The sequence below is a fragment of the Haliotis rufescens genome, unplaced genomic scaffold (genome assembly GCF_023055435.1).
Source record: "Haliotis rufescens isolate VD_foot unplaced genomic scaffold, xgHalRufe1.0.p SCAF_13, whole genome shotgun sequence".
NCBI lineage: Eukaryota > Metazoa > Mollusca > Gastropoda > Lepetellida > Haliotidae > Haliotis > Haliotis rufescens.
Genome location: NW_025963813.1, coordinates 26,126,292 through 26,154,229, shown reverse-complemented (window position 1 = coordinate 26,154,229; position 27,938 = coordinate 26,126,292). Strand labels below are relative to the sequence as shown.

The 27,938-nt window shown below is 41.1% G+C and overlaps 2 protein-coding genes across 4 annotated transcripts in view; one reads left to right on the top strand and one right to left on the bottom strand.

The window, feature by feature from the left end:
• Positions 1-5,038, top strand: part of LOC124110769 (serine/threonine-protein kinase mTOR-like) — a 115,206-nt gene extending 110,168 nt beyond the window's left edge. The window contains exons 58-59 of one of the 2 annotated variants that reach the window (XR_007220412.1): positions 199-300; positions 1,067-5,038. Coding sequence is in view for 1 of the 2 variants with exons in the window: in XM_048394351.1 (XP_048250308.1) it covers positions 199-214 (16 nt within the window). In the remaining variant the exon portion in view is untranslated. Of the gene's footprint in view, positions 1-198 lie in introns of both variants that reach the window. The other variant, XM_048394351.1, reaches the window with a different exon arrangement.
• A 72-nt stretch (positions 5,039-5,110) lies between these two features.
• LOC124110770 (solute carrier family 12 member 9-like) overlaps positions 5,111-27,938 on the bottom strand; it is a 37,404-nt gene continuing 14,576 nt past the window's right edge. For both annotated transcript variants that reach the window (XM_046470166.2, XM_046470164.2), the window contains exons 2-11: positions 19,568-19,702; positions 18,671-18,805; positions 15,824-15,972; positions 14,969-15,146; positions 14,484-14,591; positions 11,655-11,766; positions 11,279-11,436; positions 10,759-10,841; positions 10,493-10,617; positions 5,111-10,008 (exon numbers count right to left, since the gene is read on the bottom strand). In XM_046470166.2, coding sequence (XP_046326122.1) covers positions 8,661-10,008; positions 10,493-10,617; positions 10,759-10,841; positions 11,279-11,436; positions 11,655-11,766; positions 14,484-14,591; positions 14,969-15,146; positions 15,824-15,972; positions 18,671-18,805; positions 19,568-19,702 — 2,531 coding nt within the window. In that variant the 3' untranslated portion in view covers positions 5,111-8,660. The remainder of the gene's footprint in view (positions 10,009-10,492; positions 10,618-10,758; positions 10,842-11,278; positions 11,437-11,654; positions 11,767-14,483; positions 14,592-14,968; positions 15,147-15,823; positions 15,973-18,670; positions 18,806-19,567; positions 19,703-27,938) is intronic.

Below are 27,938 nucleotides of genomic sequence, written 5' to 3'. Positions count from 1 at the left end.
GGGAGTGCCTGAGGTACAGGTCTGATGCTCTAAAGTACTGAAAAGGCTCGTCATACTTTGTCATTGTCATGACCCTCCCCAGTATATTAGTGACTGTCATGCTTTTGTGACCCTCCCCTGATTCCCTCCGACCCATAGGCCCCTGACCTTTAGTTTTTGTAGCCTCCTTGTGCTGACTATCAAATGTTATTTTTTCAGGTGTCCATTCTGGTAATCTGAAGGCAGCAGAACTTTGAAGAGAGAGAACACAATGCTGGCCGTGTATATAAGAACTTGCTGCATTGTGTAATGGATTTAAAGGTAGATTTAGAATGTGATGTCCAGTGGCCAAGTACCTCCCCTTTTGAAGACTTGCAGTATCACACTGTTTTGGGCTACAAGGGATTCTTGGTGTAAGATATTTCCCACATTTGGTTGACCAAATTACTCATTTTGCTAGGTCCAGCTATGGCATGTGTAAACAGCACAGGTGCACTGATAGCCCATTGCTCTGGGCATTACACATGTTCCTGGCACTGTGGAGTCCGACTCTGGAAAACCAGGCAGGAATAGTTTGATCTTCAAGTGTATAGCATTTTTTGCAAATACTTATCCTTCCTATTGATCACACTTACATATGTGCAGGCACATGTACAAGACAAGCAGTGGAACTGTATTGCAGACATTACTATTATGGAATCATCATGTGAAGCCCAATTCTGGTGTTCCCTGCCGTGATGTAACCCTCACTCACTCACTCACTCACTCACTAGTCAAGCTGAGAGATGTGTTAATATGACTGAATCCACTTGTAGAGTGTAGTTGACAGATGTTTGGCAAAGGTCCATAACATTATTATAATGATAACTTCGTTCACTGTGTCAGTAAGACTAAACATCATCCAAAGATATGTAGAGAACTGACAGTTACGGTAGTTCAACCATTGCTATTGGAGAGGTAACTCCAGAAAGAACCTGCATTTCCAGGGACAGAGCAGCATGAAGCAGCCAGATTCTTGGTATGCATCCTCTTTTTAAACATTTGTGTGATCACCCACTCATCTTCATTTGTGTCTGTACATTGACAGGGTGGACATTACTCTTCAGCAAGTGTATCTTGAAGCACCATTACTCAGTCAGATCTTGGTTAGAGTGATCTCCCCTTGGCACTGTAGCATCTGCTCCTGTCAGAGAAGACTGCTCCTGTCCTAGTGGTTCGTCTGCCCATGTCACTTTGGCAATTAAGGGGCCAGTATACATTATTTTTCATTCTAGAGTGAACATTTGTTTCATAATAAATCAACAGCCAGGTTTTAGTCCTGGGTTCAATCAAATCTTGATTATTTGTCAGGGACCAGATTAATAATTTTTACTTTTATTTAGGAATATACAAAAATGATCATAACAAAACTATTTTTAGTTAATCATGTTCAGTGATAATCTGTGAATATTTCGTGGAGTCCCCATGGTAATAAGAACCCTGCTTATGTGTTATGTGCAGTTGGTGAATATCATTACTCAATAGAGAGTTTGTGCTGCCCATTTAAGCCAAAGAAAGTGCCATAACTGTGTGTGGTTATCAAGTCAGCAATCATTCAGAATTAAACATAGGGCATTAGGGAGATTGAGTGGAAGTTACTGATGTCTAAGTACTGAGTTGAATTTCCTTCCTGAAGTTGTTACTGATTGTTACCTTACTGATTTCTTCTCAATGTTGAATGTTGTGGTCACAGCTACAGCTGTCAAATTGTTGCAATAATTGTGTACATGTGAAAGTAATAATCCTGCATCATGCAACAATTTGTTGAAGATGAGAAAATGTATTGCAAACAGGATGATTTGTCTTTAAACAGGGCTCGATTTAGCTACTGGTATATGTAGCATGCACCAGTGCAACCTATTATTGAAAAATGAAACCTAATATTTTTGTCTACATGCACGAAATTATATTAACCATGCAACATCACTTATCCCAATGTGTAATTTGTCATGCTTTATTGGGCTTGATGTCATCAAACCATGTGCACTTCAAGATTATGTCCACCTCTTCCTGTTATGTTTTGCAGCAGACCGGGTTTCAAATGTGATTAAGTTATGGGACAACTAGGTTTTCATGTCAGCCATGCACCTGGTGCATGTAAATCTTGTTCTTTAAATCGAGCCCTGCTTTATGGTATTCTTGAAAAATCAAAGGTCATTTCATCTTATTTATCCCAGAATGCTTTAACTTTGAGTCCCCACCCAATCTTTCAGAAATCTGATGACCTTGACATAAACTTGGAAGCAGATGTGCACTATTTTCTTATTGAGTACATGTAATAAGGACATATGTCGAAACTGTTTTCAGGGTCACACTTAATTGTTTTTGTACATACAATGAAATTGAATTTTGAAAATAATTTAAGAATTGTTTTGTCTTTCTTTCCAATGTGTATTGAAGTTCTTTGATGTGCATGTGTTCAGGTGTGTGGTTGGTTGATGAAAACACCTAGTGATGATTCATGTGGAGGTGAACACTGAGTTCGACTTGGTCACACATATATTTATATTATACACACTGTGATGTGGCTGTTTTCGATATTCAAATACAGTGAAGCCTGTTACTTGATCCTCTAATACTTCATGTGTTAGTTGAAATGTCACTGGTTTCTGTTTTTGTTCCTTTAATAATGTTCCAATAATGATTTGCACTTGTGCAGATTGATTTGTCTCACAACTGAAGCTTGCTTCCATATTGAGTCCTTAAAAGGGCATGTGTGTGTCTCAACAACCATTAATAACCGTTTATCTTGGAAAGCTTCAAACAGGTGGATCATCCATTTAGAAGTTATTCATGTTGTCATAATTGTCACTGGTAAGCTGTTATCTATACTTTTTGATTTGCATAAATTACAGGTTTCTGATGTTCGTGAAAGGAGGTCATGTGAGAAGAATTAATATGCAGACATTTTGAAATAGCCGCCATCTTATATCATTCAATTTAATTCATGAAATTAATGCGAGTAGTCCCACTTTTGAACTTCAGAAACTAATCAGCAAATGATAACACCAAGGAGACTTAGGAATTCCATCACACAAACTGATAGCTGCCCAAATGTTTACTTAATCCTGCATTACATTTTGCTTTTCCTTCAAAAACACAACCTGCCCTCTCTGCACCAGCCAACATACTCTTCTTGTTGCCAATGAAAACAGATCATCTGTGAATGGCATCCTTTGTTACCTTTCGGTTTCTGTATTCACGTGGGTATTCTATTTACATATATTGGTTCCTTTTCGCAGGCCTGTTGTCCTGTGGTTTTGTAGTAATTATCTTGTTTCCCACCATTTTGGAACTTGCTTTTAGCTGGGGTTTCCTAGATGACATGCCTCGCTGTCATGGGTGCCTGAAACCTAAGTCAGCTTACAAGAGTTCTGGCCTGGTTCTAAACCACAGTGTATGCTGTTATCAAGGTCAGACGTTTGTCAACCCTCGCCTATTTCTACCTTCCGAGTGTGTCACAAGAGGTGGCTGCATCAACATCAATGATGTCGTTGCAAGATGGCAAATTCTTTGAGTGCAGTTATTGTGGTCACCAGCATGCCACTAGCTCTGTAGCATCTCTGGGGAGTCCCAATGTCGGCAGACTAGCATCTCCCAGGTGACGGTTCAATTGGACAAAGTAGCCGTGCCTCTACAGGCCAGACTACTCCTGACACTTGAGAGTGTACACAGAGTAGCCGTTCACCAGTCTGGCAGGCACCAGGTCCTTCTGATTCACCAGAGAGATGACATGCGCCTGCGACTCTGCAGCAATCGACACCTTGTCAGCACGCCAGTTCCTCAAAGCAGGAAGGCTGCTCGAAGCTCGACAGGTGTTCTTTGGCTGATGAGGTACCCAGCACATCTCCCTTCTCCTATGTCTGACAGGTCGTAGGATGTTTCTGACCCTCACTGTTCTTCTCCGGAACAGGACTGCCCTGATTACGATTGGTTCCCTCGGATCATGTACCATTCTCAAACCACCACGCTTCAAGAAAAGATCCCCCTCCCATGCACCTCCTGCTGCTGAGGATGCTTAACGGGATCATCAAGCTTTGCTTCTTATCAACCAACTCGCCCCTCTGTTCATCAGCTGGAACCTATGGGACGAAAACAACCAAGTCCTCCACTACAGAGGCAGGTACAAGCCAGGTCGGGACACTCCTCCTGTTGCCAAGCCTCCTCTCACACAACCTGTAGAAGAACTTCTTGACGGAGTGGATGCTACACTGGGACACTTCAAACTTCCTCTGTCAGCCGAATATCGAACTGTCTGCCAGAAGCAACAACCGTCAACTTCTGATTTACATCTCACCTGTTCCATTGGCATGGGCAGTAGATATACAGGCACACCCATGGCCAAATGTGTTCTCCCTGCAGGCAGCGCAGACAATTACTCGGAATCTCGCTGCCATTAATACTGTGTTGGCAGTTCCACGTGATCAGAAAATTTTATCCTCGAGCCATCTTATCCCTCAAGGCTGGGAACTACGGTCATTTTAACCTCTCTTTCGTTCCACTGAACTGATGTTGGACCATAACATGAGTATACCTTGCAGTAGCTGTGTAAAGAATCTCGCCTGATGTTACAATACCTACCCACTGGCTTGGATAACCAGTCAACACTAAAGCTATGCCCTCCTCCCTATAGCAATATGTAATGCAGGATTAAGTAAAACTTCATCAACATCTGATATCTTTTACATCTTCAGTGGGCAGGTTCATGTTCAGGAACAGATTCTTTTCTCAAGGGATGACGTTTCCAGTCATGTTTTCGCAGGATATGCATTAATTATATCATATTCACTAACTTCAATTGCCAAAACACTGAGTGAGGGATATTCACATTGTTTGCATTAATTTCATGATTTACAGTTTTAATTGTATTTCACATAGGCATAGATCTGTTTGCTTATCTAACAGTAACTGCTTTAGTTACCATCCACTCTCGAAGACAATATATGTAGTAGGCTGCTGTTAATGTAACAGTCCAAGACTGTAACCCTTGTTGACAGGAAAATAAAACATTCAACCTTGATTAAATGTGGAGCGATTGTTGCAGACACTAGTGTCATGGAGTAACATGGTCAACTAATCAAAACACCATCAGTGTTTACAATACTCATTTATTCCTCAGCTTATGCTCAAAGAAGTGAATGTGTGACCACTATTGCAGAAAAGAAATACAATTTATATACATTTGCAATAAGGATAAGATGAAATAAATTAGAAAATATAATAGTTGCACAAACTCCGTGGTTTAACATCATAACAAATTAACATGGACAAGAACTGTTGGATCCATTTGGTATATGAATAATGTATCCATATATCATGCAGCTGGTCCCTAGACACAGAGTTTACTGTAGACAACAAGTAGGACCCACTTACACAGGTCAGTCTGTGGCTTGACCTGTGGAAATGAGTCAAGACCTCAACAAACACATATGGACTTTGCAGGCAACAACAGAGAATAACCTTACAAGATTTTTGTAACACAACCATTCATCATTTTTTCCCAAACAGCTTTATAAAAATGGTTCAGTTTAGAAAGGTCTTTTGGGAGGAACGTGTAACCACCAAACACTGAAACAGGCAATGCTCTTAACCTTAGGTCTTGAGATTCAATGTGAGGTCAATTTCGTATTTATTGCAGATGTCATATCACATGTGTCCTAAGGTAAGACCGGACTAAACAATAATGACTACATGGAAAGCATATATGTTACTATATTAACATAATCTGTAAACCAATAACAATTGTCCCCACTTCTGTCCAGGCTGGAGCAAGTTCACACACGCAGACTCAACATCTGGTCAGAATTACACGTTTCCTACAAACTTTGAACAATGATTTTTAGTTATATTTGATATATATACAGTATGCATATTGATTCATAATAATTCCCCCAGTATTTATAATGAAAATTAGTGGTTGAAATATTCACTCGTCACGCCGAAGACCCGAGTTCGATTCCCGACATGGGTACAACGTGTGAAGCCCATTTCTGGTGTCCCCCCGCCGTTATATTGATGGAATATTGCTTAAAGCGGCGTAAAACCACTCACTATAATGCAATTTAAGTAGTGATTAGAATCAATAGTGCTGATAAATTGAGACAAGTTCTTAAAATGCTTACTGCTGAGAAACATGACATGTACATGTATATACATACTAACTCATTTACACAAAGTGTCTTGGGAATATTTTGGAAGATGTAAGAAATACTGATAAGTCCTCTCCACACACAGAGAAAACATAGCACTTTCAACAACAAGGATGTTGTGACAACATGAGACTTTCAACAAGTTGGTAGTTACATCTAGACATGGTACTTGCTGACCACGATACTTTACCCCTTGATTTCAGGACTAGTCATGTTAACTTTCAAACCATTTGTTACAAATCACAAAACTTGCTCTATTTTCAGCATACTTCACAAGCAGGCAAACATTAGGATACAAAACTAGACTGTTCATTGATGACAGTATATATATTTTGCCTTCACTATCACATAGCACTTCAAAGTGTTGCTTGGAATTCCAATGCTAGCAAAAATAAACCAGGATCTCTTGCACATACATTGACAAAGGACCAAAGTAGCATTTTGCTACATCAAGCATGACTCACACACTGTGGACAATGATCACAAAGGGGAATAACCCTGTACTACCAATATCAACTGTTTGTTCTTTGCTTCATTACAAAAATACAAGCCTCATACAAAACCAAGATTATGGCATCAAAATAAGCTATTCAGCACCTGGTATGTCAGTCAGTCATAGCAGGAGAGGTGACAACTATGAATACTGACTAGCATGTCTTAACCACAGTTTAGCACAACTGAAAGTTGAGGGCAATGAGATTTTCAAGCTGATGGTGTTATATCAACATAAATAAGAAAGTCGGGACCTGGGAGTTGCTGCCAGACGATGTTTCGAGGTAGCTAGAGTACAGATTATGTATTTTCAAAAGGATTCTCTGCTGGTCATGGACAAAAAAATAGCACATTAGTTTTGAGGAGAGGTTCGGCACAATAATAGGTATTATTCTGAGGGGATTCTAACAACAAACAATAATTTTGTTTAACAATACTGAAACAAAATATATCGGGACACACATTTATATCAAATTTTAGCACAGAGCAGCTCAGTTTCTGAGAAAAAAAGACATTTGGAGCAAAATAGTTTACAAGAGAAGGAACGTGAATCGTGCTGATGGATCTAATCACAAAGTTTCAGCTTTTATCATCATGATTGACTTGAAAGGAGATGTTTAAAAAATCAATTTCTTTTGTTGTCATTTCACACAAAATATATGAATAATGGAACAGAAACGTTTGAACAAACTTTGGGATTATGATTAGCAGGAACATGTATGCCCAGTGGTGCCCAGCTGCTGGACAGAAGGACATGACCTCACGTGCAGTGAGTTGGGTTTAACGCCGCTTTTAACATTATTCCAGTTACCAGTATATCAAGGCGTGCGAGCTTAATGTGTGAGGAGAGACTGAAGGGATGCAGGTTACCACTTCTGTGGAACGTTTTATCCTGATCACATGATGTTATGACATCAGAACAAGTGCCTAGAATGTGTACATGGTAATGTGATCCCCACAATGATAATGTTTATTATCTTTTGATTATGTTTTCAACATTGTCTCCCTGAGTTGACCTACTTGGCATGCTTTTATCAAGGCCTGAAATACTTGGGAGAATAACCAGTGAGCTACTAAGAATTATGTATCATCTGCCCGAGTGAAAAAATAGTGTTAATCCCAAGCCTTTGGTGAGGGAGTATTCATTCATGAGAATGACAGATTAACGTTCGAGGAGGTTATTCTGTGTATTACACAATGTCATTTTAAGAAAGAAAATAAAGAAAAACGTATGAAGTGTCCACCTACAGATACACATCACTGAAGGCAGCCTATTCTTCAGATAACGTCATGTAATCAATTTGTGATGTCATGAACAATGGATGATGTGTCGCATGTTTCTCAACACTGAAGCTTTCCAACATAGTATGGCTTCAGCTGAGAATCATAAAATGCACATGTGCAAATATTGGTAAGCTATTACACGTGATCATTCTACCCTAATGAGTAATTTATACCATGGGCCCCCAGCAAGGAGTTGCTGTCCACAGGTTAACATCACATGTTGAAACCTCACTGACCAGCACTCTTACTCTCTCATGATGGTCACACAGAAGCAGTATACAACAGGGGTTAGTATGAATACCCCACAAAGAAGGGACCATCTTGGTATCCTCAACATGATCAATCTAATATCAGGCCTCACCACTTTATTCTCGGGCACCAGGCAGTGAAAGCTTTGTTGGGCAACCTGTGTGTTTCCATGTCAACACATTTATTTGTAAAACGTTTCATTGATCTGCCATTCTCAGAGCAGATGCTGATGTCTAAAGAATCATTTTACATCAATATTAATGCCACTCATTGCACACCCTAATGGCAATAATCTACCATATTCAAATACCCAAATTACATTTTAGACTAGTTTTAGTTATGGATAGAACCAAACCAATTATATTGACCCTCAAAATGATCATGGCCTTTATCATAATGCCTGATGAATTGTTGCACTACAATGTTATCAAAGATAACATATATCTTATAACAACAGAAACCCACTGATCATAGTGTAGTAGAAGTAACGGGATGTAGACCTTGAACCAGTATCGTTGGTTTCAAATTGGCTGTCAGCATGTCTAGATGGTATAAATACTTCCCATACAAAGCTGATTCTGTTGGTGGTTTGGGTAGATAGAGAAAACTGGCTGCTGTTCGACTGGAATTGGCAATAATAAGTTCATTCATTGCTTTCACAAAATCATCTGGTGCTTCGTAATAATCCTGCATCTGTGAGCCGTCATAGTCTAGTTCTATGTATGGACTCCGCATGTAGGGCTGAAGATGATCCCAGGATATCACCTGAATCTTGGCAATGATCCGAAGCTGGCGTAAGAACATGTCTAGTTTTTGTTCCTTCTGAATTGTGTTATCAGTTTGTGCATTCACCATGAGGAACACCCGTAGAGTGGTCTTAGATTTCCAGCGGGGCACCATGTTAAGAATACAGGCCAGTTGAAGGAGGAAGAGGCAGGTGTTGTCGAAGTAGCTGGCAGTCTCCGGACGGAGCAAGTTCACCGGCCACACATCAACATACGATTCCAGATCAGATTCAAGGATTTCCATTTTATTCATCTGGTTAAAATGGCGACAAAGACAGAGGTTCTTTCCCAGTTTGATGCAGTCCTTTATCATGTTGACATATTCTGTCTCCGATAATATATTTCTTGGACTTGACCCATCACGAGGTCCACCGAAGTAGCCCTCAATTTGATTAAAACTTCCAACTTCCACGTTTCCAAAGAATCTTCTCCGACGAACTTTTGTTTTAAGTAATGTATCTTGGGGTTCAGAGGAATCATAAAAGCCGAGACAGACAGTGTTTGGTTTCATTCCGCCAAGTCCAGATACTCGGACAAGATGCTGCAGCCCTTCTCGAACACTATTGGCAAGTGTGAGCTCTGCAAATGCCTTTATCTTGAGATGATCAATGAGACTAAGCCAATGAGACTGGGAGTCAAGGATGGGGTCAGTGGGGTAATCCTCCAGCCGGCCAACCTTCACATGGCCGATGACATACAGCCCACTCTTCTTAATGTCGTTGATGAAGTCCATGAGTTCACAGCACTGTCTTGGGTTGGCCACCATGAGCAGAATCTGTGGCCTCCAGTACTTGACGTGTGCCTTGCGCGAGTCCAGCATGAGGAGGTACTTGCGGACCTGATGGAAGATGAGTGCCTGGCTGATGGAGCCCCAGGAGGTGGGCAGGGAGCGGAAGTGCAGCAGGATGACCAGCATCAGCATGATGACCAGTGCGATGGACGTGTAGATGGGGCTGATGAGGAAGCACATGACCATGCACCCCACCAGACCCAGGCCACACGTGTACCAGGTGAAGTAGCGGAAAGTAGGTCTGTGGACAGAGAACACCTACATGTAAGGCTGCAGTCATAGGCAATTGGGTGAAGGGAAGCTTCTGGTGTTAATGTTGCTCAAAACTTCATGAGCACATGACTATTGGGCTGGGTAAGGGGAGAACATTTAAGTGAGTATAAGACCTTTAACACTGCAGATAGCAATAATCAAGCTGCATCACAGTGACCTATAGGCCAGGCAAACCAGTGGTTGTCAGCATGAGCACCGATCCATGCTGTACCCTATGACACACAAACAACCCGGTCAAACCACGGGTCTTCATTTATCGGCTCTGTGACCAGTTTTCAGTAAAAGAATGGCCATCCCAGGGGTAAGCAGTAAAGTCCTAAAGTGATAATTAACATAACAAAATATGCACATTCTCAACTCTCTAGTCTTCAAAACACATGAAACATTGATGGTTTTCTGAACTATAGAACTTAAAAAGTATTGAATCACATTCAGGTGATGTTGGTTCCTACCTGAAGTTGGGTGCAGACGCCAATTCGAGAGCCAGGCAGGCAAGATTAGTGGCAGCGTATGACATAAGGAAGAACACTGAGGTTACCGGGGCAATAGCATTCAGGGAGCCAATCAACAAGATGCACTGGAACAAGAACACTGCATGTTATTTAGAATAGCTTATATATTATCAATGCAAGGAATATCTATTAACAAGATGAAATTGGACCCATCATCATATTCCATGAAAACGTTTAATCCGTGATGTCTTTATGTGTGAACATACCTGGACCAAGACCCACGAGATGATGACAGCCATGAAAGGGTTACCGCCCTTGGTGGTTATTGTTGCTGGCTTCAGGAAAATCCCTGGACAAATATATCATATTTTTCTTTAGGGTTAAGCAATACTGGAAGCAGTGTCAATACATTTGACAAAAATTCCCCCAAAGGAATCAAATATTTCACAATTCATGCCATTCTACTTATAACTAATGTCATGGTCTTGTAGGTGACTTGTATATGACCGACAACAAGACTAATATAGAAGAGGCTTTAATGTTAATTTAACAATTCAATGGTAAAATACCTCTGAATTTATTAAACTAAGATTTTTTATACACAATCCTAATTTTTAGGACAATAATGATTCTTCCCAATTTTCCTGCCAAGTCCACTGAGTTTGAAATCAAAGACATATCCCTCATAGTATTAGTATGATCATTTTGTGTTAGCCTGAAGAACTTGTGACAAAATTCAAGAATTATTCAATCTTACACAGCAAATAATTCTGTAGTGTAACTTACAAAACAGCTGATCCACTCCAAGGGCCTCCAATATACGAGAAGCACCTATAAGGTTTCCAAGGGCCGCAGACAGAGTGGCAGCGAAAATTCCAACCACTACAAACGGTGGCCATCCATTGATTTGTTGCAGGAACACGTAGTCATTTTTCAGAAGGAACCTGGGGGAAAGTTGGCAATCGTGGTGAAAATGTCCTTCACAAATATTACATAAAACACTGAAATATTTGACATTTTGTTATCATGGTTATTTGATTCACTCCTGAATTTTTGTTAATGTAAAATGACTTTAGTACAATAGAAAGTTCTCCTACTGAATGTGATGCGAGAGTTACCTGTACTGACAAGGATGGTGTCAAGACAGCATTAGGGCACTCACCTGGAGCAGGATCCCCCGATGAGGATGGAGAGTATCATGTAGGCGATGAAGGTGAAGCCCACAGCTGACAGCGTCCCCTTTGGGATGGATTTACTGGGATCCTTCAGCTCTCCTGAAGTGAGGAATGCACTGGTATAGAGGGGGCACAATAGTCACCACCGTCACTCTCCACATTGACCAACTTGGGCATATATCACAGCACTGTAATAAACCTTACACTGCAATCAGGGCCTTCAGAAACATCATCAACAAAAGCAGCCTCAAACAACAGTATGTCACATGCATTGAATGCCATTAATAATGTGTTTCAACAAATCAGATTGTACACTAACATAAGTTATCCAAAAGCCAAACAGGAACCATCACATTTCCCCGATTTCCGGATTCCATTGATAACACAGATGATGGTCCATAGTGCAGCACCACTGACCAGTTTTTTATTGGCTTGTACGTAAAGCATTTTAATTATGGGGAAGACAAGGGAGGGACTAATAATTTGTAACCTCTGGGAACTAATTGGTTATCAAAGCTATGCATAATTAATATTAAATACAGAAATAAACAAATGATAAACGCATTATGAAATATACTTCTAGTTGAATTATTTCTTAAATATGACAAATGGATTATGAAAAGCATCACTTAAATATTGATAAAGGTTGAAACTGTGAAACAAAATTTTAACTAAAAAACAATTTGTGCCAATGCACATCATAGTAATAAAACTAGGTACGGGATAAACACTGGATGTAACGGACGCTGTCCCAGAAACCATTAACATGTATATTTATAATGCCCCATATAACACACTAAAGCATGCTACATTATTACTCCAGTCAAGGTTCAGTGTGCACTCAATTTTCATTTAAAGCTCTCCCCATGGAAATAACAACCTGGCCACGTTAACAGTGACATCCTGCCAGGTACCCATTCACTACTGGGTGAACTGAGGCATAATTCAACAAAGTCACTTGCCTAGGGAGACACTACATGTGTTACATGTCCATCAGTGCACTCAGGAGTCAATCTGCCCACGCAGACACTCTTCCATCTACACTCTTAGACCAACATGACTTAACTACAGCTGCTATGTGACCTGGGTGCAGTACGTGAGACCACGTGCCTTCTTGACGGACAATAGACTACATCCTAACAATAAATCAGTGTTTTCACACATAACTGCCACTGCTAATAAGGAGTGGAATTACCATGTGTTGAAGTGTTTTACTGACAAATCTGTCCAGTCGTATGAAACTGTATCAACAGCTGCTGCAATCAATAACAACCTGACTGGGTCAGGCCACACAGGGAAACAGTGCCACAGCTGGCACTGAACACATGCAGGATGCAACCACAGCCATCTACAGACAAGCCTAATGTCAGGTCTATGTATTAATGGAATGATGCTTTTTTCAACCCAAAGTTGTACAGGGATTGATGAGGGCAAGAATATGATACAGGTAATTAAAAAGATAATTATGGAAAATAGGCCATCTCTTTGTTTTCTTTGTATCAGGTCTGTTTATTTTTTACTAAAATAAAAATAAAATCTATAACAAGCTATTTGAGGACTAAACTGTGTTAGTTGGAATATTTTTGTTGAAGAGTAGAAGACAATTTCCTCCTTTAGCCTTACTAGTGAGTGAGGTTGGTTCACTGCTGTGAACTGTACACAAGTTGTGTCACGGTCACTTAATGTGGGAGGAAAGCCCTAACTGATGCAGGTTGTAAATGTTTACCACTTTCGTGAAACCATCGAGCACGGATACAGTGCTAACAAACCTAGAAACATAATCGGGGTGAATCAGGATTCAAACTCACAAACATAGGTTTCTGGTGTGCCCAAGAGAGGTAACTCTGCACAGCAAATTGCAGTGCCTGACATGACTGGGCCACCCGTGCCAGCTTTTGGTTTAGTTACCATTGGTAACAGTCATCATTGTCATTAAGATAATACTTTTTCCCACTGAAGATGTTGGGTAAAAAACGGAACCCAGAAACAGAAAATAAAACAACAGTATAATTGCTTCATTTTGCTGTAATCTAGTGTTGGCCAGATAATCCAACCTGTTGCCTGGGTACAAAATAAATGCTTGTCTTGTGGTTATGACTAACAGCTTAATGCTTGCCTGCATAGGTTAGTTCTGTATTAGGGATCTGGTAGACACAGGTGTTTGAAATTAATAGCTGACAATTGACATGTCTCCCTAACATAATTCCGAGGCAGCTGTAATCCAGTATTGTTCATGACAATTTAAGGTGAGGTGACGTGAGATGAAATGGGGTTTAACGTCTCACATTCAAGATAATTGCACTTATAGAGCAATGTGCATGCACGTGTGCTTGTGTTTGTGGCTACTTGTAGTAGTCCGGACTAATGCTGACCAGTCCTTGAATTAGCCCCTAAGTGCCGAACGCCAGGCAGGGTAACAACAAGTACCATCGTTTTAACGTCTTTTTGTACGATGTGACCAGGGATCGAACCCACGACCTTCCGCTCTCCAGGTGGATACTTCACCACTAGACCATGGAGGCGGTCTGCCAATTTAAGAACAGTATGAACAGTGATAAATGCATTAACCAATATTTATTAATGAGCCATTCTTTGAAAGTGTGAGAATCAAACCGTATTTCAAAACTGGCATCCACTTTATAACAAAATTGGCAGAGATGCCCCTCTACATTTCCCTTGGGTCGAAACAGTGTAGTTCCAGCAATGATATCTTCAATTTCTTTATACAACCCATGTTAAATGTTGTGAAAGTGACAAATAGCATAAAATTTGCTAGAGTTTTACATGTCTGTCTCTAACCTGGTTAACTGACTCACCCGACATGTTGGCTCCATTGAGGATGCCTGTGACGCTGCTGAAGAGAATGGCAAACACAGTAGCGAATTGCATGTTGTCCCCGGTGTTGTAATCCACGGTGTAGTTGGCTGTGAGACGGGGAGAGGCAAAGTAGAAACATTGTACATGCAAACATAAATATGTCCTGTTTTCCTAAGAGGTTCAGTATTACAGATCTTGAATATGTACTGGTATGATGTTACAATATATATACCAGTACAGCCAAGTCTTGTTAAGTACACTTGGATAACTAGAAAAAGGGGATAACCTTTGTTAGATCTGGAGCTAATCTTTCATTTGATACCTGATGACTAGGACAGTTTAAGTTTTCAGACAATCTCATTAAAACTCAGATCTTTTACTCTGACATGATAGATAAGAGCACACTTTCATAGTATGTCCCATGCCTATCCTTTACCACACACTGGACAGTTGTTTATTTCCCCTGGTAAGACTGTGAACTCACCAAAGAGGTTTTCCCTGAATGTTGCTGCGTTCAGCCCTGTGTAGTTGCCTGTGATGTTGGCCTGGGCCTCTGACATGTTGGTGTACACCACCTTGTTGGTGAAGGGGATCCGGACATCGATCCGATGGTTGAAGGCGAAGATACTGATGACGACTGACAGCAGACATATCACCACAATCTGAAGAGAAACACAAAGAATATAGGTGTGGAATTTGGTGATACACTTAGATGGGTGGTTAGTTTGTTGTTTAACAGTCCACTCAGCAATAATCCAGCAATGTGATGGCGGTCTTTAAATAATCGAGTCTGGACCAGACAATCCAGTGACAGACATCAGCATCACAACTGGGATCGATGACATGCATCAACCAAGTCAGCGAGTCTGACCACCCCAACCCCAGTTGTCTCTTATGACAGGCATAGTCGCCTTTTACAACAAGCATAGGTTGCTGAAGACCTATTCTACCCCGGATCTTCACGGGTGCGATACACTTAGGGCCATGCATAAATGTGTTTGTGAGTATATGAAGAATGTGTGATGATGATTTGACAAGAGGTATATTTGTTTTGCTACATTGTTCTCCTCACACACACCCTTCCAGTAACTGTCATATGTAAAATTCAGATTCAAAATTATATGAAAACTGAATATCACATATAAGTCCAAAATTATATAAACGGAACCCATACAAATTTAAAACTACATCCCGACATGAGATCTACCTGCCACTGGCCTACAGGCACGCGCTTATTTCAAACAGTGATGACATCTCATGACAGTTTGCTGACGGATGATAACTTTCTCTCCAAAGTTTCAAATTGTTTTCCACTGTGAGAAAGGCAGAAGCTACTCACCAGAAGAATGAAAGCTGAGGTCCTGGCAAACATGGCCCCCCCAACCAGGCAGACGAGGAGGCAGACGATGGAGACGATGGTGGCGTACAGGTACTTCCACCAGGCGTTGTCATCCGGCAGCCCAGAACTGTCATCCCCGATCAGGGACCCTGGTACACACAGTGGGTCAAATGTAGGATAAACTCTACTTAGTAGCAACAATGTCATCGTTTCTGCTGGTATCAATACAAACACTTAACAAAATGACATTGTGGTCATATTGAAGTAATCATTAGATTTTTTTTATCACCTTTTTGCAAAAGTATGTATCAGTGATTCCAGTGGCATTCCTATCTAACAGTCATGTGGACCAGTAGCAAATGAAAATACCGGTCCTGGCTAAAATGTACTCGTCCCTTGATCGCTAATAAAAGTTTTAAGACTATGTATGAAACCTGTTTTTGAACAGCCATATTGATAGTGATTTGTTGCGTTATAACGACTTGACAGTGCACACGTCCGACTTGCCAAGTGAAGTACTGTACACCTGTCAGAACAGTCCGTCATCACTCTGATGCTTGGTGCACGTGTCATAATGAAAAGGAAGAGTAAAATAGTGTGTACACTATAACTTGACAAACATTCATACTTTGTAAATAGGTTCAAAGTTTCATTAACTTCTTGAGTTGTAATGCCAACCTGCAAGAATTATGTCAAGAACTGAGCACAAAAAACAAGGCTGTTCACTCATGGAAACCAACGAAAGTACCAAACCAATCAGCATGATCAGGTGTCCCAAAACAGGTGACGTCATTCAAGTGCAGTGGAAGTGCAGTACAGACGAGGCAATGGAGATCACGCCTTTTATGAAGGATTTGTTTTCTAGCGGAATATATGTGAATTCTACTGTTGAAAACATCATCTACCAGTATGAACACAGCAATTGAGTGTCCACTGTTCTAAAATAGGGTATGCAGGAATATTAAAAATGATACAAAAACATTGATTCAGACATTTCGTTTGGAAGAGTTGACATGCAACAACAAGGGTATTAGAGTTGGGCTCATTAACCTGCATATTTAATATCATCATATTGTTCAGATAGTCTTTGATTGAGGCGGTTTTGACAAGCACCACGAATACGGACTGTTCTGAAGGTTAAAGCCACATTCAGCTGATACACAGCTGACTGGAACAGTGAGGGCTAGGGCTGCTAAAATAGTGAAGTCTGGGGGTGTACTAAACCTGCAGTACCAAGCCCAGTCACAGCAGTTTTGAAACTACCCAAATCTTGGTTTGCACTGTCCATGCTGTCACCACTGATTATCTCTGTGACGTTATTATCTTGTCAACCAAACACAGGTAATGTCTTATGACCCGTCATTTTGATATTATGTCAAGTATGCATTTGGAAAATCTCCCTTCTTTACGACAGCGCATATGAAGTTTGTGGTGTATGTTGAAGAAACAAAGGTCACACAAGAAGTTCAAATCAAAACGTCGCTATCGCAGTCACTATCAAGTATCATTTATTTTAGTATTGGCTGATATTATGCGCTATTTTCAGAATATAGAAAATTGGCATGCCAGCTTTTGAAAGAATGGTTTAATGTTTACAGCTATTCACAGGATCTGATATGCACTTTTCAAAGGAAATTACTAACGGACCCTCAATTTTACCAGTCTGAGGCATACTTTATTTAGCGGTCAATAAACGATAAATACCGGAGGACGGAAACACTGTAAATTGTACTGTTATTGCTGAAATTGACCCTGTCAACCAAACAAAAGGCTCCTTTCAATTGACAAAAATTACATTGCCAAATTACAGTCTTCAATAATTAAAATAAATGAGGTGAGAACATTTCATTAAAATCCTTCAGTGAATTCTTACAAAGCGGTACCTTTTCTGCCACAGCAAATTATGAAAATAATTCAGATGCAACAGAAGCACTGATAATCCTGTCATTACATTATTTCTGGTACAGATGACACAAGTTTCACTTGAGCCTTACCTACATCCTGTACATTCAAACCTTGTCCACAACTTCCTGGTGTGACCATCAAATCATTAACATGGTTAACCCCTGGATACACACATAGATATATATATACATATAGATTTGGAAAACTGAACATTGTACTAGAATTGCGTCCGTGTAAAATCTCAATTTTGCTTTGCTTACATTTCAAAACAAGTACAGTTTTCCAGGGCACAGCCTTGATTTTCACGCCTTCATGTCACTTGACTTCCCCTAGACAATTTGTATTAGTGACAAAGACCATTTGTCATTTGATTTTAGAATGTATGAGGACTTCGGGGATGTATGTTGATGAATGTTGAGAGTGAAATATATGTAATGTAATATGCATCTCATAACCGGCATACATGAAACGTGATTATGTAAACAGTATCCAATATGGTGGAAAGTTCACTCCAGCATTTGTGTTTGCATATTTTCCAAAAACATTCTTACCATTCTAGGATTATATAAGAGAAGAAACAGACACCCATGATCACTTACATGCTATTTTCATAATTAATTCTCAGAGTATATTTTTCAATATTTAGATTTCAAGACATACATGAAATAACGCTGTGAATGGTGATTTAGTAATATGTAAAAAATGGCAAGATTTACAATTTATTTAAGTTTCAGCTCATTTTCAGTATTTTTGCTTTGCCTGAAAGACAGCGGATGATATCGCAGAATTCAAAATAGTGGGTGTATTTTGAATGTTATTCGTCTTCAAAGTGGGTGTTGAGGAGAGACATATATGTCCCTGTGGCATCCAGGGTTTAAAAACTAACGAGGAAGGATGCTTGCACCTGAGTAGTCTCAGTTTCGGATCAAGACATGAACTTACCTCCTGGGCCAAAGTTCTGGAGTATTCCTTCCACAAAACCACTGATGTAGAGAGCACATGCCATCACATTGGCTACAAAGAACAGAAATCCAATACTACCCCCAAACTCGGGGCCCAGGGCTCGACTTATCATGTCTGGAACAGGGTCAAGGCTTTAACAGAAACAATATCACACATGTACACCCGACTCAGGTTCTGAGGTGCTACAGTCACCAATAGTACACCTGTACGACAGCAGTCACAAAGCAATGGAGTCTGGACCAGACAAACCATGGATTGATATAATTATTCTGGATAACAATCTGCACCATTGGAGTATGAGGACATGCAATCGAGTCCAACCACTCAATCCACTAATCACATGTACGACAAGCATATGTTGCTGGTGACCTAGTCTAATCTGGAATCACCACTGGGGTCTTAACATCAAAATCCAAAATAATCTATAAAATAACTAAATTAGTACTGAGAAACCTTCCATTTTGATCATGTACATTCTAAATTTTCTCACTTCTAAGCTTTCCTGATCACTTCATACAATTCAGTGCTATAGCACAAAATCAAACTTAGTTCTTGTATGAAATATACAGGTGTATATTGATAACAGTGGAGCATTATTTTTCACAAACTTCGACACACGTTTCCTCTTAAACTGATTCTCATTTACAAAATTTAACAAAAGTTTAAGTCAATGTTTTGAAACAAAACGGACTGATGATAATCCTATATACATGTACCATGCATATCAAATGCTTTCTATCAACGCCAGATATATTTTCTTTCTCATACAAATTGCCAGCTACCAACAATCTAACTATAAATGTTAACTGAATTTAATTGACCAATCATACTTAATTCCAACTGGACAACAAATTGACCAATGAGTAGAAAGGATACAATAAGCTCCTCCCCCTTCCACTGCACCATTGGTGGAGATAGCACATATAGACAGCACGGTCAGCACCAGGATCATGTAGGCCAGTATCAATTGGGCAATTGTCTCAAGGATGCCTGCTTGTCCAACCACAAAACCTGAAACAGTTAATACCAACATAAACACATTGAACAACAACACTTTATCATGTTATTTGTAATGAGTAGGTTCCTCGGGAGTATAAAGGAAATCGGATAAAAATGTCCCCAACTGTGACAATTGTGAAACAATTTGGCGAGGACACTAGCTAACCTAGCTGGATCAGTTTCCATATCTGTGCTTGTAGATCTCTGCGGGTTGGGGTCTTTTCCCCAATGGACACTGGGATTTGGCCAAAATATGTCCGAATTGTTACCTCGTTTCATTTTGTCGATGTGTGCACGTCTGACTGCATTTCGTGAGTTATGCCACTGTCTAAAAACAGGTTTCAGTTGGGACTATATTGATTGTTGTCACTGTCCGACTGACTAATCATGGACCTTCTGACATAATACATATTCATGTGCACATTTCAGGACAACTTACAATGTTTATTACCGTTTGTAAGACATGAGGACAGTTTGTTTTACAACAAAAAATAAGAATGACATTATATGATAAAGAGGTTACCACGTTTGTGTATCACTCGCATGACAACCTCTATGTACACATAGTAGTCATGCTGGGGTACAACAGCAACTCAGGGATTTATCTAGACCTGCCCAGAGGTCCAATTTCGGCACCACGTCTGCAGCAAATGTGGTAAGACTTCCCAAATTGACTTACAAATTTCCCAATTCCTCAGATTTAAAAAAATAAATAATAATAATATAAAAAAATCCAATTTTGAAAAGTATCACAATATTTTCCACTTTGCCTGCCAACATGCCAAGGGCACTTATCTTAGTTAAGAAATCAAATTTGGAATTTGTTTAGCATTAATAAAAGTACCATCAACCTTGAACTCAAAATACAAATGGTAGACAAGACTTTAACTTGTCCTAGATACTATTGTGATAGTATATGAGTATCCTTATCTTCCCACAATGCCAAATTCTCTGCTTCATTTGACGAGATGCGAAAACCCAATATATCCACTTTTTCCAAGAATGCCAAGTTTTTGTGTGCTGCTGTAGCCATGATGTTAGGCAGACTGATACAAAGTTATACATTAACTTTTGTTTTGGCTATCTGAACTATTGACTTCCTGATGCATTGTCAAAGGTGCTACAACTACAAGGACAACCATTAGTTAAATCAATACCGATAGTAACACTCCTAACCAACACCATGAACAGCAAGGTTAAACATCCTTGACATCTGTGACAAGTATTGCATAGTTCTAACCAGTGACTGTGACACAAAAAGCTGGACCCAAGAAATGCCCATGTCAAAAGTCCATAAGTCCATGTCAAAAGTCCATAAGTCAAATACACAAAATTGGTGGACGAAGCAAAACAACAAATCAATGCAATACTGTATGTGATTAGATAACTACCGGTACATATGATCTGGCCAATGAACATCACAATGGCTGCGTCACCATAGCTCCTGACAGTTTACCCAATGATATACAGAAAGTATGATGGAAAGACATGTGGACCTCAGAATTTCAATTACAATTTTTGCTAGCTGTGCATTGTTTATTAAATCAATACTGTAAGTATTGGTATTTCTATCGCTCAAAATTCCCACTACTTAAACAAGCCATCTGTCAAATTGAAATTATATTGTTCCATGATCGCTGACTCCATGTCTTATGCCATTTCTAATAGTCAGGCCTACCTAGCATGCCCTGGTTCTGTAATTACATACAAATAACCATGGAAAGCTACCTGTAAACATGGTAAATAAACGGAAATTGAAATATACTCACAGATGTGAGATAGAAACTGTTATAATTCAAAGGAAAATATTGTACACACTAAAACATAACACCCAGCATACTGCACACATTCAAGAAAGTCATGTATTTGTGAGTCAGACTGTGATTCATCGGATGAAATCTGCCATATGTGATATAGACATGTTTCCACCGCTTCCCATCTGGCTGTTGTGGTATTGACTCACATGACACATAAAAACTTGGGGATTGTGATGTTTTTATTTAAAGATATTTTCAAGTCCCAAAGGAATTAGATATTTAACATACACAACAGAACACATCACCAAAGAGGCTTGAGGAGCAGCTCATATACTTTCAATAACATATGTGTACTGAACATTCTCATTGAATTGTGTCTGGATCTTAACATGCTACCTCCAATGCTACAAACACTGACACATTACACTGCATATACAGTAAACTATGATTATAACGAACACACTCAAACGAACTGATGGATATAACAAACTGTGTTTTGGTCCCAGCCATTTGCTGTATATATGCTCATAAACTACCATTATAACAAACTAACATTAGCAATGATTAGTGGTCCCTTTGAGTTTGTTATAAACCTAGTTTACTGTATATCAATGATTACACATATATATATATAGAAACCAAGGTGGAATTGGATTTCTCAAGAACTATTGAAATGTGGGTTACAAAGCAGCATACTGAGTGCACAGTCCACATGCTCGCGAGTCACTTTCAACAACTCCCCATGTAATCACTTTATTTCAGGCCACAATGTAGTCACCCTACAATAAATGCTTTCTTCATTGGTTTGGTTCACTGATAGGTCATAGCTGCATTGCATCTCCATCATCTGTTTATCATGCTTTGAACAAGCAAATGCAGCATGTTTGTACAAATAATCATTTTCCTGCCATCTTATTATAGCCTGCTAAATGCAACAAGTTACAGTGTTAGAAATTGGCACTTGTCCTAGCCAAAATACCCAATAGTTAATGTATCATAAGGACTCGTAGAAATTTGCCATTTTTTAGGGTTTTGCTATATGTTATCATTATAAGGACTAGAGGACAAAAACTATTACATGTAGTTTCTATCCCTGCGTTATATCGACACACTTGGAAGATAAATAAATACCGTAAGAACTTATGTACTGCTTCTTCTGCAATCATGGTAATCACTACAACCAATTAACAGGTTCAAACTTAAAGTGTTTACAATATGGAAGGTATATTTGTTTCCCAAATCTTTCACATCACATGACAGTCATGACCAAATGCACATGTTGTTGACTCAACAAGACCAAGCGATGTGACCTCTCGGTCTGCACAATGGCTACAGTGTTTAGTCATGTACCAGTGTCATCAACCTATGATAGTCACCTTTATCTGGGGTGACACTGTATACCACCTGTTTACATAAGAATAGCACGGTCACTGTATCTGTCAGTAGTCTTACTGGATGTTAACTTGATCTTGTTGGATAAGATGACAAGATGCCTTAGATCTGAATATAAACCATGTTGAAACTCACTGGGTATAACGATGTTTTATAAAGACCAGTTTTATGTACATAATGTAGAACAATGCCGGCTTGTTGAACAGGAAATTATGATAACCCTAACCATCCTGGGCCTGCTTCCCCCTGGTAGTTACTGAATGGGGGATAACAACATGAAATGATCTTCTAAATGAATATAATTTCAGATGTACTTGTTCCAGTTAAACATATATGCAAGATATATACAAATACTTTATCATGATAATTTCCTGTAAAATGGAGAAATTGTTACATCATAATATAAAAACTAAGAATTGTATCAATATTCTTTTGCTACCCTACTTAATTACAAAGGACCAGTAGAACAATTTTTATGTTGATGAATGAGTCTCCTCACTGACACCTCATTCCACCCTCAATCTCCATAACTCCCCCAGCATTCCTCCCTCAGCCTCCAGCCTAACTCCCCCAGCCTAACTCCCCCAGCATTCCTCCCTCAGCCTCCAGCCTAACTACCTTGTCATTCCTCCCTCAGCCTCCAGCCTAACTCCCCAGCCTAACTCCCCCAGCATTCCTCCCTCAGCCTCCAGCCTAACTCCCCCAGCATTCCTCCTTCAGCCTCCAGCCTAACTCCCTAAGCATTCCTCCCTCAGCCTCCAGCCTAACTCCCCCAGCATTCCTCCCTCAGCCTCCAGCATTCCTCCCTCAGCCTCCAGCATTCCTCCCTCAGCCTCCAGCATTACTCCCCCAACCTTCCTCCCTCAGCCTCCAGCCTTACTCCCCCAGCATTCCTCCCTCAGCCTCCAGCCTAACTCCCCCAGCATTCCTCTCTCAGCCTCCAGCCTAACTCCCCCAGCATTCCTCTCTCAGCCTCCAGCCTAACTCCCCCAGCATTCCTCTCTCAGCCTCCAGCCTTACTCCCCCAACCTTCCTCCCTCAGCCTCCAGCCTTACTCCCCCAGCATTCCTCCCTCAGGCTCCAGCCTAACTCCCCCAGCATTCCTCTCTCAGCCTCCAGCCTAACTCCCCCAGCATTCCTCTCTCAGCCTCCAGCCTAACTCCCCCAGCATTCCTCCCTCAGCCTCCAGCCTAACTCCCCCAGCATTCCTCCCTCAGCCTCCAGCCTAACTCCCCCAACATTCCTCCTTCAGCCTCCAGCCTAACTCCCCCAACATTCCTCCCTCAGCCTCCAGCATTCCTCCCTCAGCCTCCAGCCTTACTCCCCCAACCTTCCTCCCTCAGCCTCCAGCCTTACTCCCCCAGCATTCCTCCCTCAGGCTCCAGCCTTACTCCCCCAGCATTCCTCCCTCAGCCTCCAGCCTAACTCCTCCAGCATTCCTCCTTCAGCCTCCAGCCTAACTACCTTGTCATTCCTCCCTCAGCCTCCAGCCTAACTCCCCCAGCATTCCTCCCTCAGCCTCCAGCCTAACTCCCCCAGCATTCCTCCCTCAGCCTCCAGACTAACTACCTTGTCATTCCTCCCCCAGCATTCCTCCCTCACCCTCCAGCATTCCTCCCTCAGCCTCCAGCCAAACTCCTCCAGCATTCCTCCCTCAGCCTCCAGCCTAACTACCTAGTCATTCCTCCCTCAGCCTCCAGCCTAACTCCTCCAGCATTCCTCCCTCAGCCTCCAGTCTAACTCCCCCAGCATTCCTCCCTCAGCCTCCAGCCTAACTACCTTGTCATTCCTCCCTCAGCCTCCAGCCTAACTCCTCCAGCATTCCTCCCTCAGCCTCCAGCCTAACTCCTCCAGCATTCCTCCCTCAGCCTCCAGCCTAACTCCCCCAGCATTCCTCCTTCAGCCTCCAGCCTAACTCCTCCAGCCTAACTCCCCCAGCATTCCTCCCTCAGCCTCCAGCCTAACTACCTTGTCATTCCTCCCCCAGCATTCCTCCCTCACCCTCCCGCATTCCTCCCTCAGCCTCCAGCCAAACTCCTCCAGCATTCCTCCCTCAGCCTCCAGCCTAACTACCTAGTCATTCCTCCCTCAGCCTCCAGCCTAACTCCTCCAGCATTCCTCCCTCAGCCTCCAGCCTAACTCCTCCAGCATTCCTCCCTCAGCCTCCAGCCTAACTCCCCCAGCATTCCTCCTTCAGCCTCCAGCCTAACTCCCCCAGCATTCCTCCCTCAGCCTCCAGCATTCCTCCCTCAGCCTCTAGCCTTACTCCCCCAACCTTCCTCTCTCAGCCTCCAGCCTTACTCCCCCAGCATTCCTCCCTCAGGCTCCAGCCTAACTCCCCCAGCATTCCTCCCTCAGCCTCCAGCTTAACTCCCCCAGCATTCCTCCTTCAGCCTCCAGCCTAACTCCCCCAGCATTCCTCCCTCAGCCTCCAGCCTAACTACCTTGTCATTCCTCCCCCAGCATTCCTCCCTCACCCTCAAGCATTCCTCCCTCACCCTCCAGCATTCCTCCCTCAGCCTCCAGCCAAACTCCTCCAGCATTCCTCCCTCAGCCTCCAGCCTAACTACCTAGTCATTCCTGCCTCAGCCTCCAGCCTAACTCCTCCAGCATTCCTCCCTCAGCCTCCAGTCTAACTCCCCCAGCATTCCTCCCTCAGCCTCCAGCCTAACTACCTTGTCATTCCTCCCTCAGCCTCCAGCATTCCTCCCTCACCCTCCAGCATTCCTCCCTCAGCCTCCAGCCAAACACCTCCAGCATTCCTCCCTCAGCCTCCAGCCTAACTCCCCCAGCATTCCTCCCTCAGCCTCCAGCCTAACTACCTTGTCATTCCTCCCTCAGCCTCCAGCCTAACTTCCCCAGCATTCCTCCCTCAGCCTCCAGCCTAACTACCTTGTCATTCCTCCCCCAGCATTCCTCCCTCAGCCTCCAGCATTCCTTCCTTCACCTCCTGCCTAGCATAGCTTGTTCTTTCTACCCCCAACTAGCACATGATTAGAATGATTTACATAGTGTAATTTCTGTATCATCTATCTGTAAATCTCAGGAATGTAGTTCTAGTGTACCAATACCATCTGTGGCAAAGGTAATCACTGTGAGAAAAAGACAACTTTTCCACTTGTTTCTATACAAACAACACTCATCAAATAGTTCCTTTCTCACATTATCAAGATATGAATGCCTGTACCATGTGACATACAGATAACATGAAAGCTAGCTTACTTCTCAAGGACATCATTAGTTGTGATCATGCATCCATCCTATGACCATGATCACTACTGCACCCTGTAGCCTGTGTCAAATGCCACTTGATTATCTACTTTTTCCTAATCCTCAATCATAACACCAAAGACATAGACACTAGACATGCATAAGACACATCTTAAGCAAGAAATACCAGTCAATATTTAGAGCTTCAGGTTTTTTTCTTGAGTACCCGTGGTGTGAAATTCCACTCCTGCTTCAAGTACCCGATAACGAGAACGTTTTGATAACATAGTTATCTTTGTTAATAAGTGTTCAATGTGTAGACTTATGTAGCTTGCTTCTATTAGCGAATAAAACTATTAAAAGCAAGAAATATATAACTTAAAACTTGTGTGTTAGATTTCCATTATCGTAACATTCTGGGATATGTTGACCTAGATATATGTTGTACAAGGCAATGACATTGACGAACATTAAACTATATTGGGCATTCATTTGAGTGAGTGAGTCAAAACTTAACGTCGCATCAGCATTATTTCAGCCATATAGCGAGACATTCATTTGAAATATTAATCAATGAAAAAAAATTTGCAGCAGTTTTACGAGGATGTGCCTGTTTACAGAAGCTTGTATGTGATTGGATAATTGACAGAATACATGTGCAACAAAATTACAGATAAGAAGAAATACTGTCCATATTCTATGCCCTCACTTGATGCGTAGATTGTTTCACTAAACTAAAGAGACTTGTTTCTTTCATTTCACAACTTGTATTGAAATCAAAGAAGTTTGCGAATTAGCTACCTCTCCTGTCCTCAATATCAGACTTGAGTTTGCTGACAGTGAAATGACCCAAGCCAGTACTGGAGCCCTTGCCAACATGGTCAGGGAAACATAGTTGTGAATGTAGCCACCGTCATCGTGTAGGCTTACTTCACACTGACGTTTGACTTAAAACCTAGACCTGTATAGTGAAACATAGGGCAATCTGTTCAACCAAGTTATGCATGTAGCCACCTTCATCGTGTAGGCCTACTTCACACTGACGTTTGACTTAAAACCTACACCTGTATAGTGAAACATAGGGCAATCTGTTCAACCAAGTTATGCATGTAGCCACCTTCATCGTGTAGGCCTACTTCACACTGACGTTTGACTTAAAACCTACACTTGTATAGTGAAACATAGGGCAATCTGTTCAACCAAGTTATGCATGTAGCCACCGTCATCGTGTAGGCCTACTTCACACTGACGTTTGACTTAAAACCTACACCTGTATAGTGAAACATAGGGCAATCTGTTCAACCAAGTTATGCATGTAGCCACCTTCATCGTGTAGGCCTACTTCACACTGACGTTTGACTTAAAACCTACACCTGTATAGTGAAACATAGGGCAATCTGTTCAACCAAGTTATGCATGTAGCCACCTTCATCGTGTAGGCCTACTTCACACTGACGTTTGACTTAAAACCTACACCTGTATAGTGAAACATAGGGCAATCTGTTCAACCAAGTTATGCATGTAGCCACCTTCATCGTGTAGGCCTACTTCACACTGACGTTTGACTTAAAACCTACACCTGTATAATACAGTATATATATATATATATATATATATATATATATATATATATATATATATATATATATATATATATATATATATATTATGCATACCGATGAGTGTTTACTTATCACCTGCCTATAAATTGATTGAATCTTGTCAAAATGCATCAATAGTATCAACGTTTATACTATCCTGCAATCAGTCCCAGACTAGGTATAGTTAGGATGAAGAAAATATTCCAGTTTGCTTTTAACTTAAAGAACAAGTTTGTTTGAGTATTCCCTTCCAACCCTAACGTCCTCTAGTTTCAGATTACAACTACC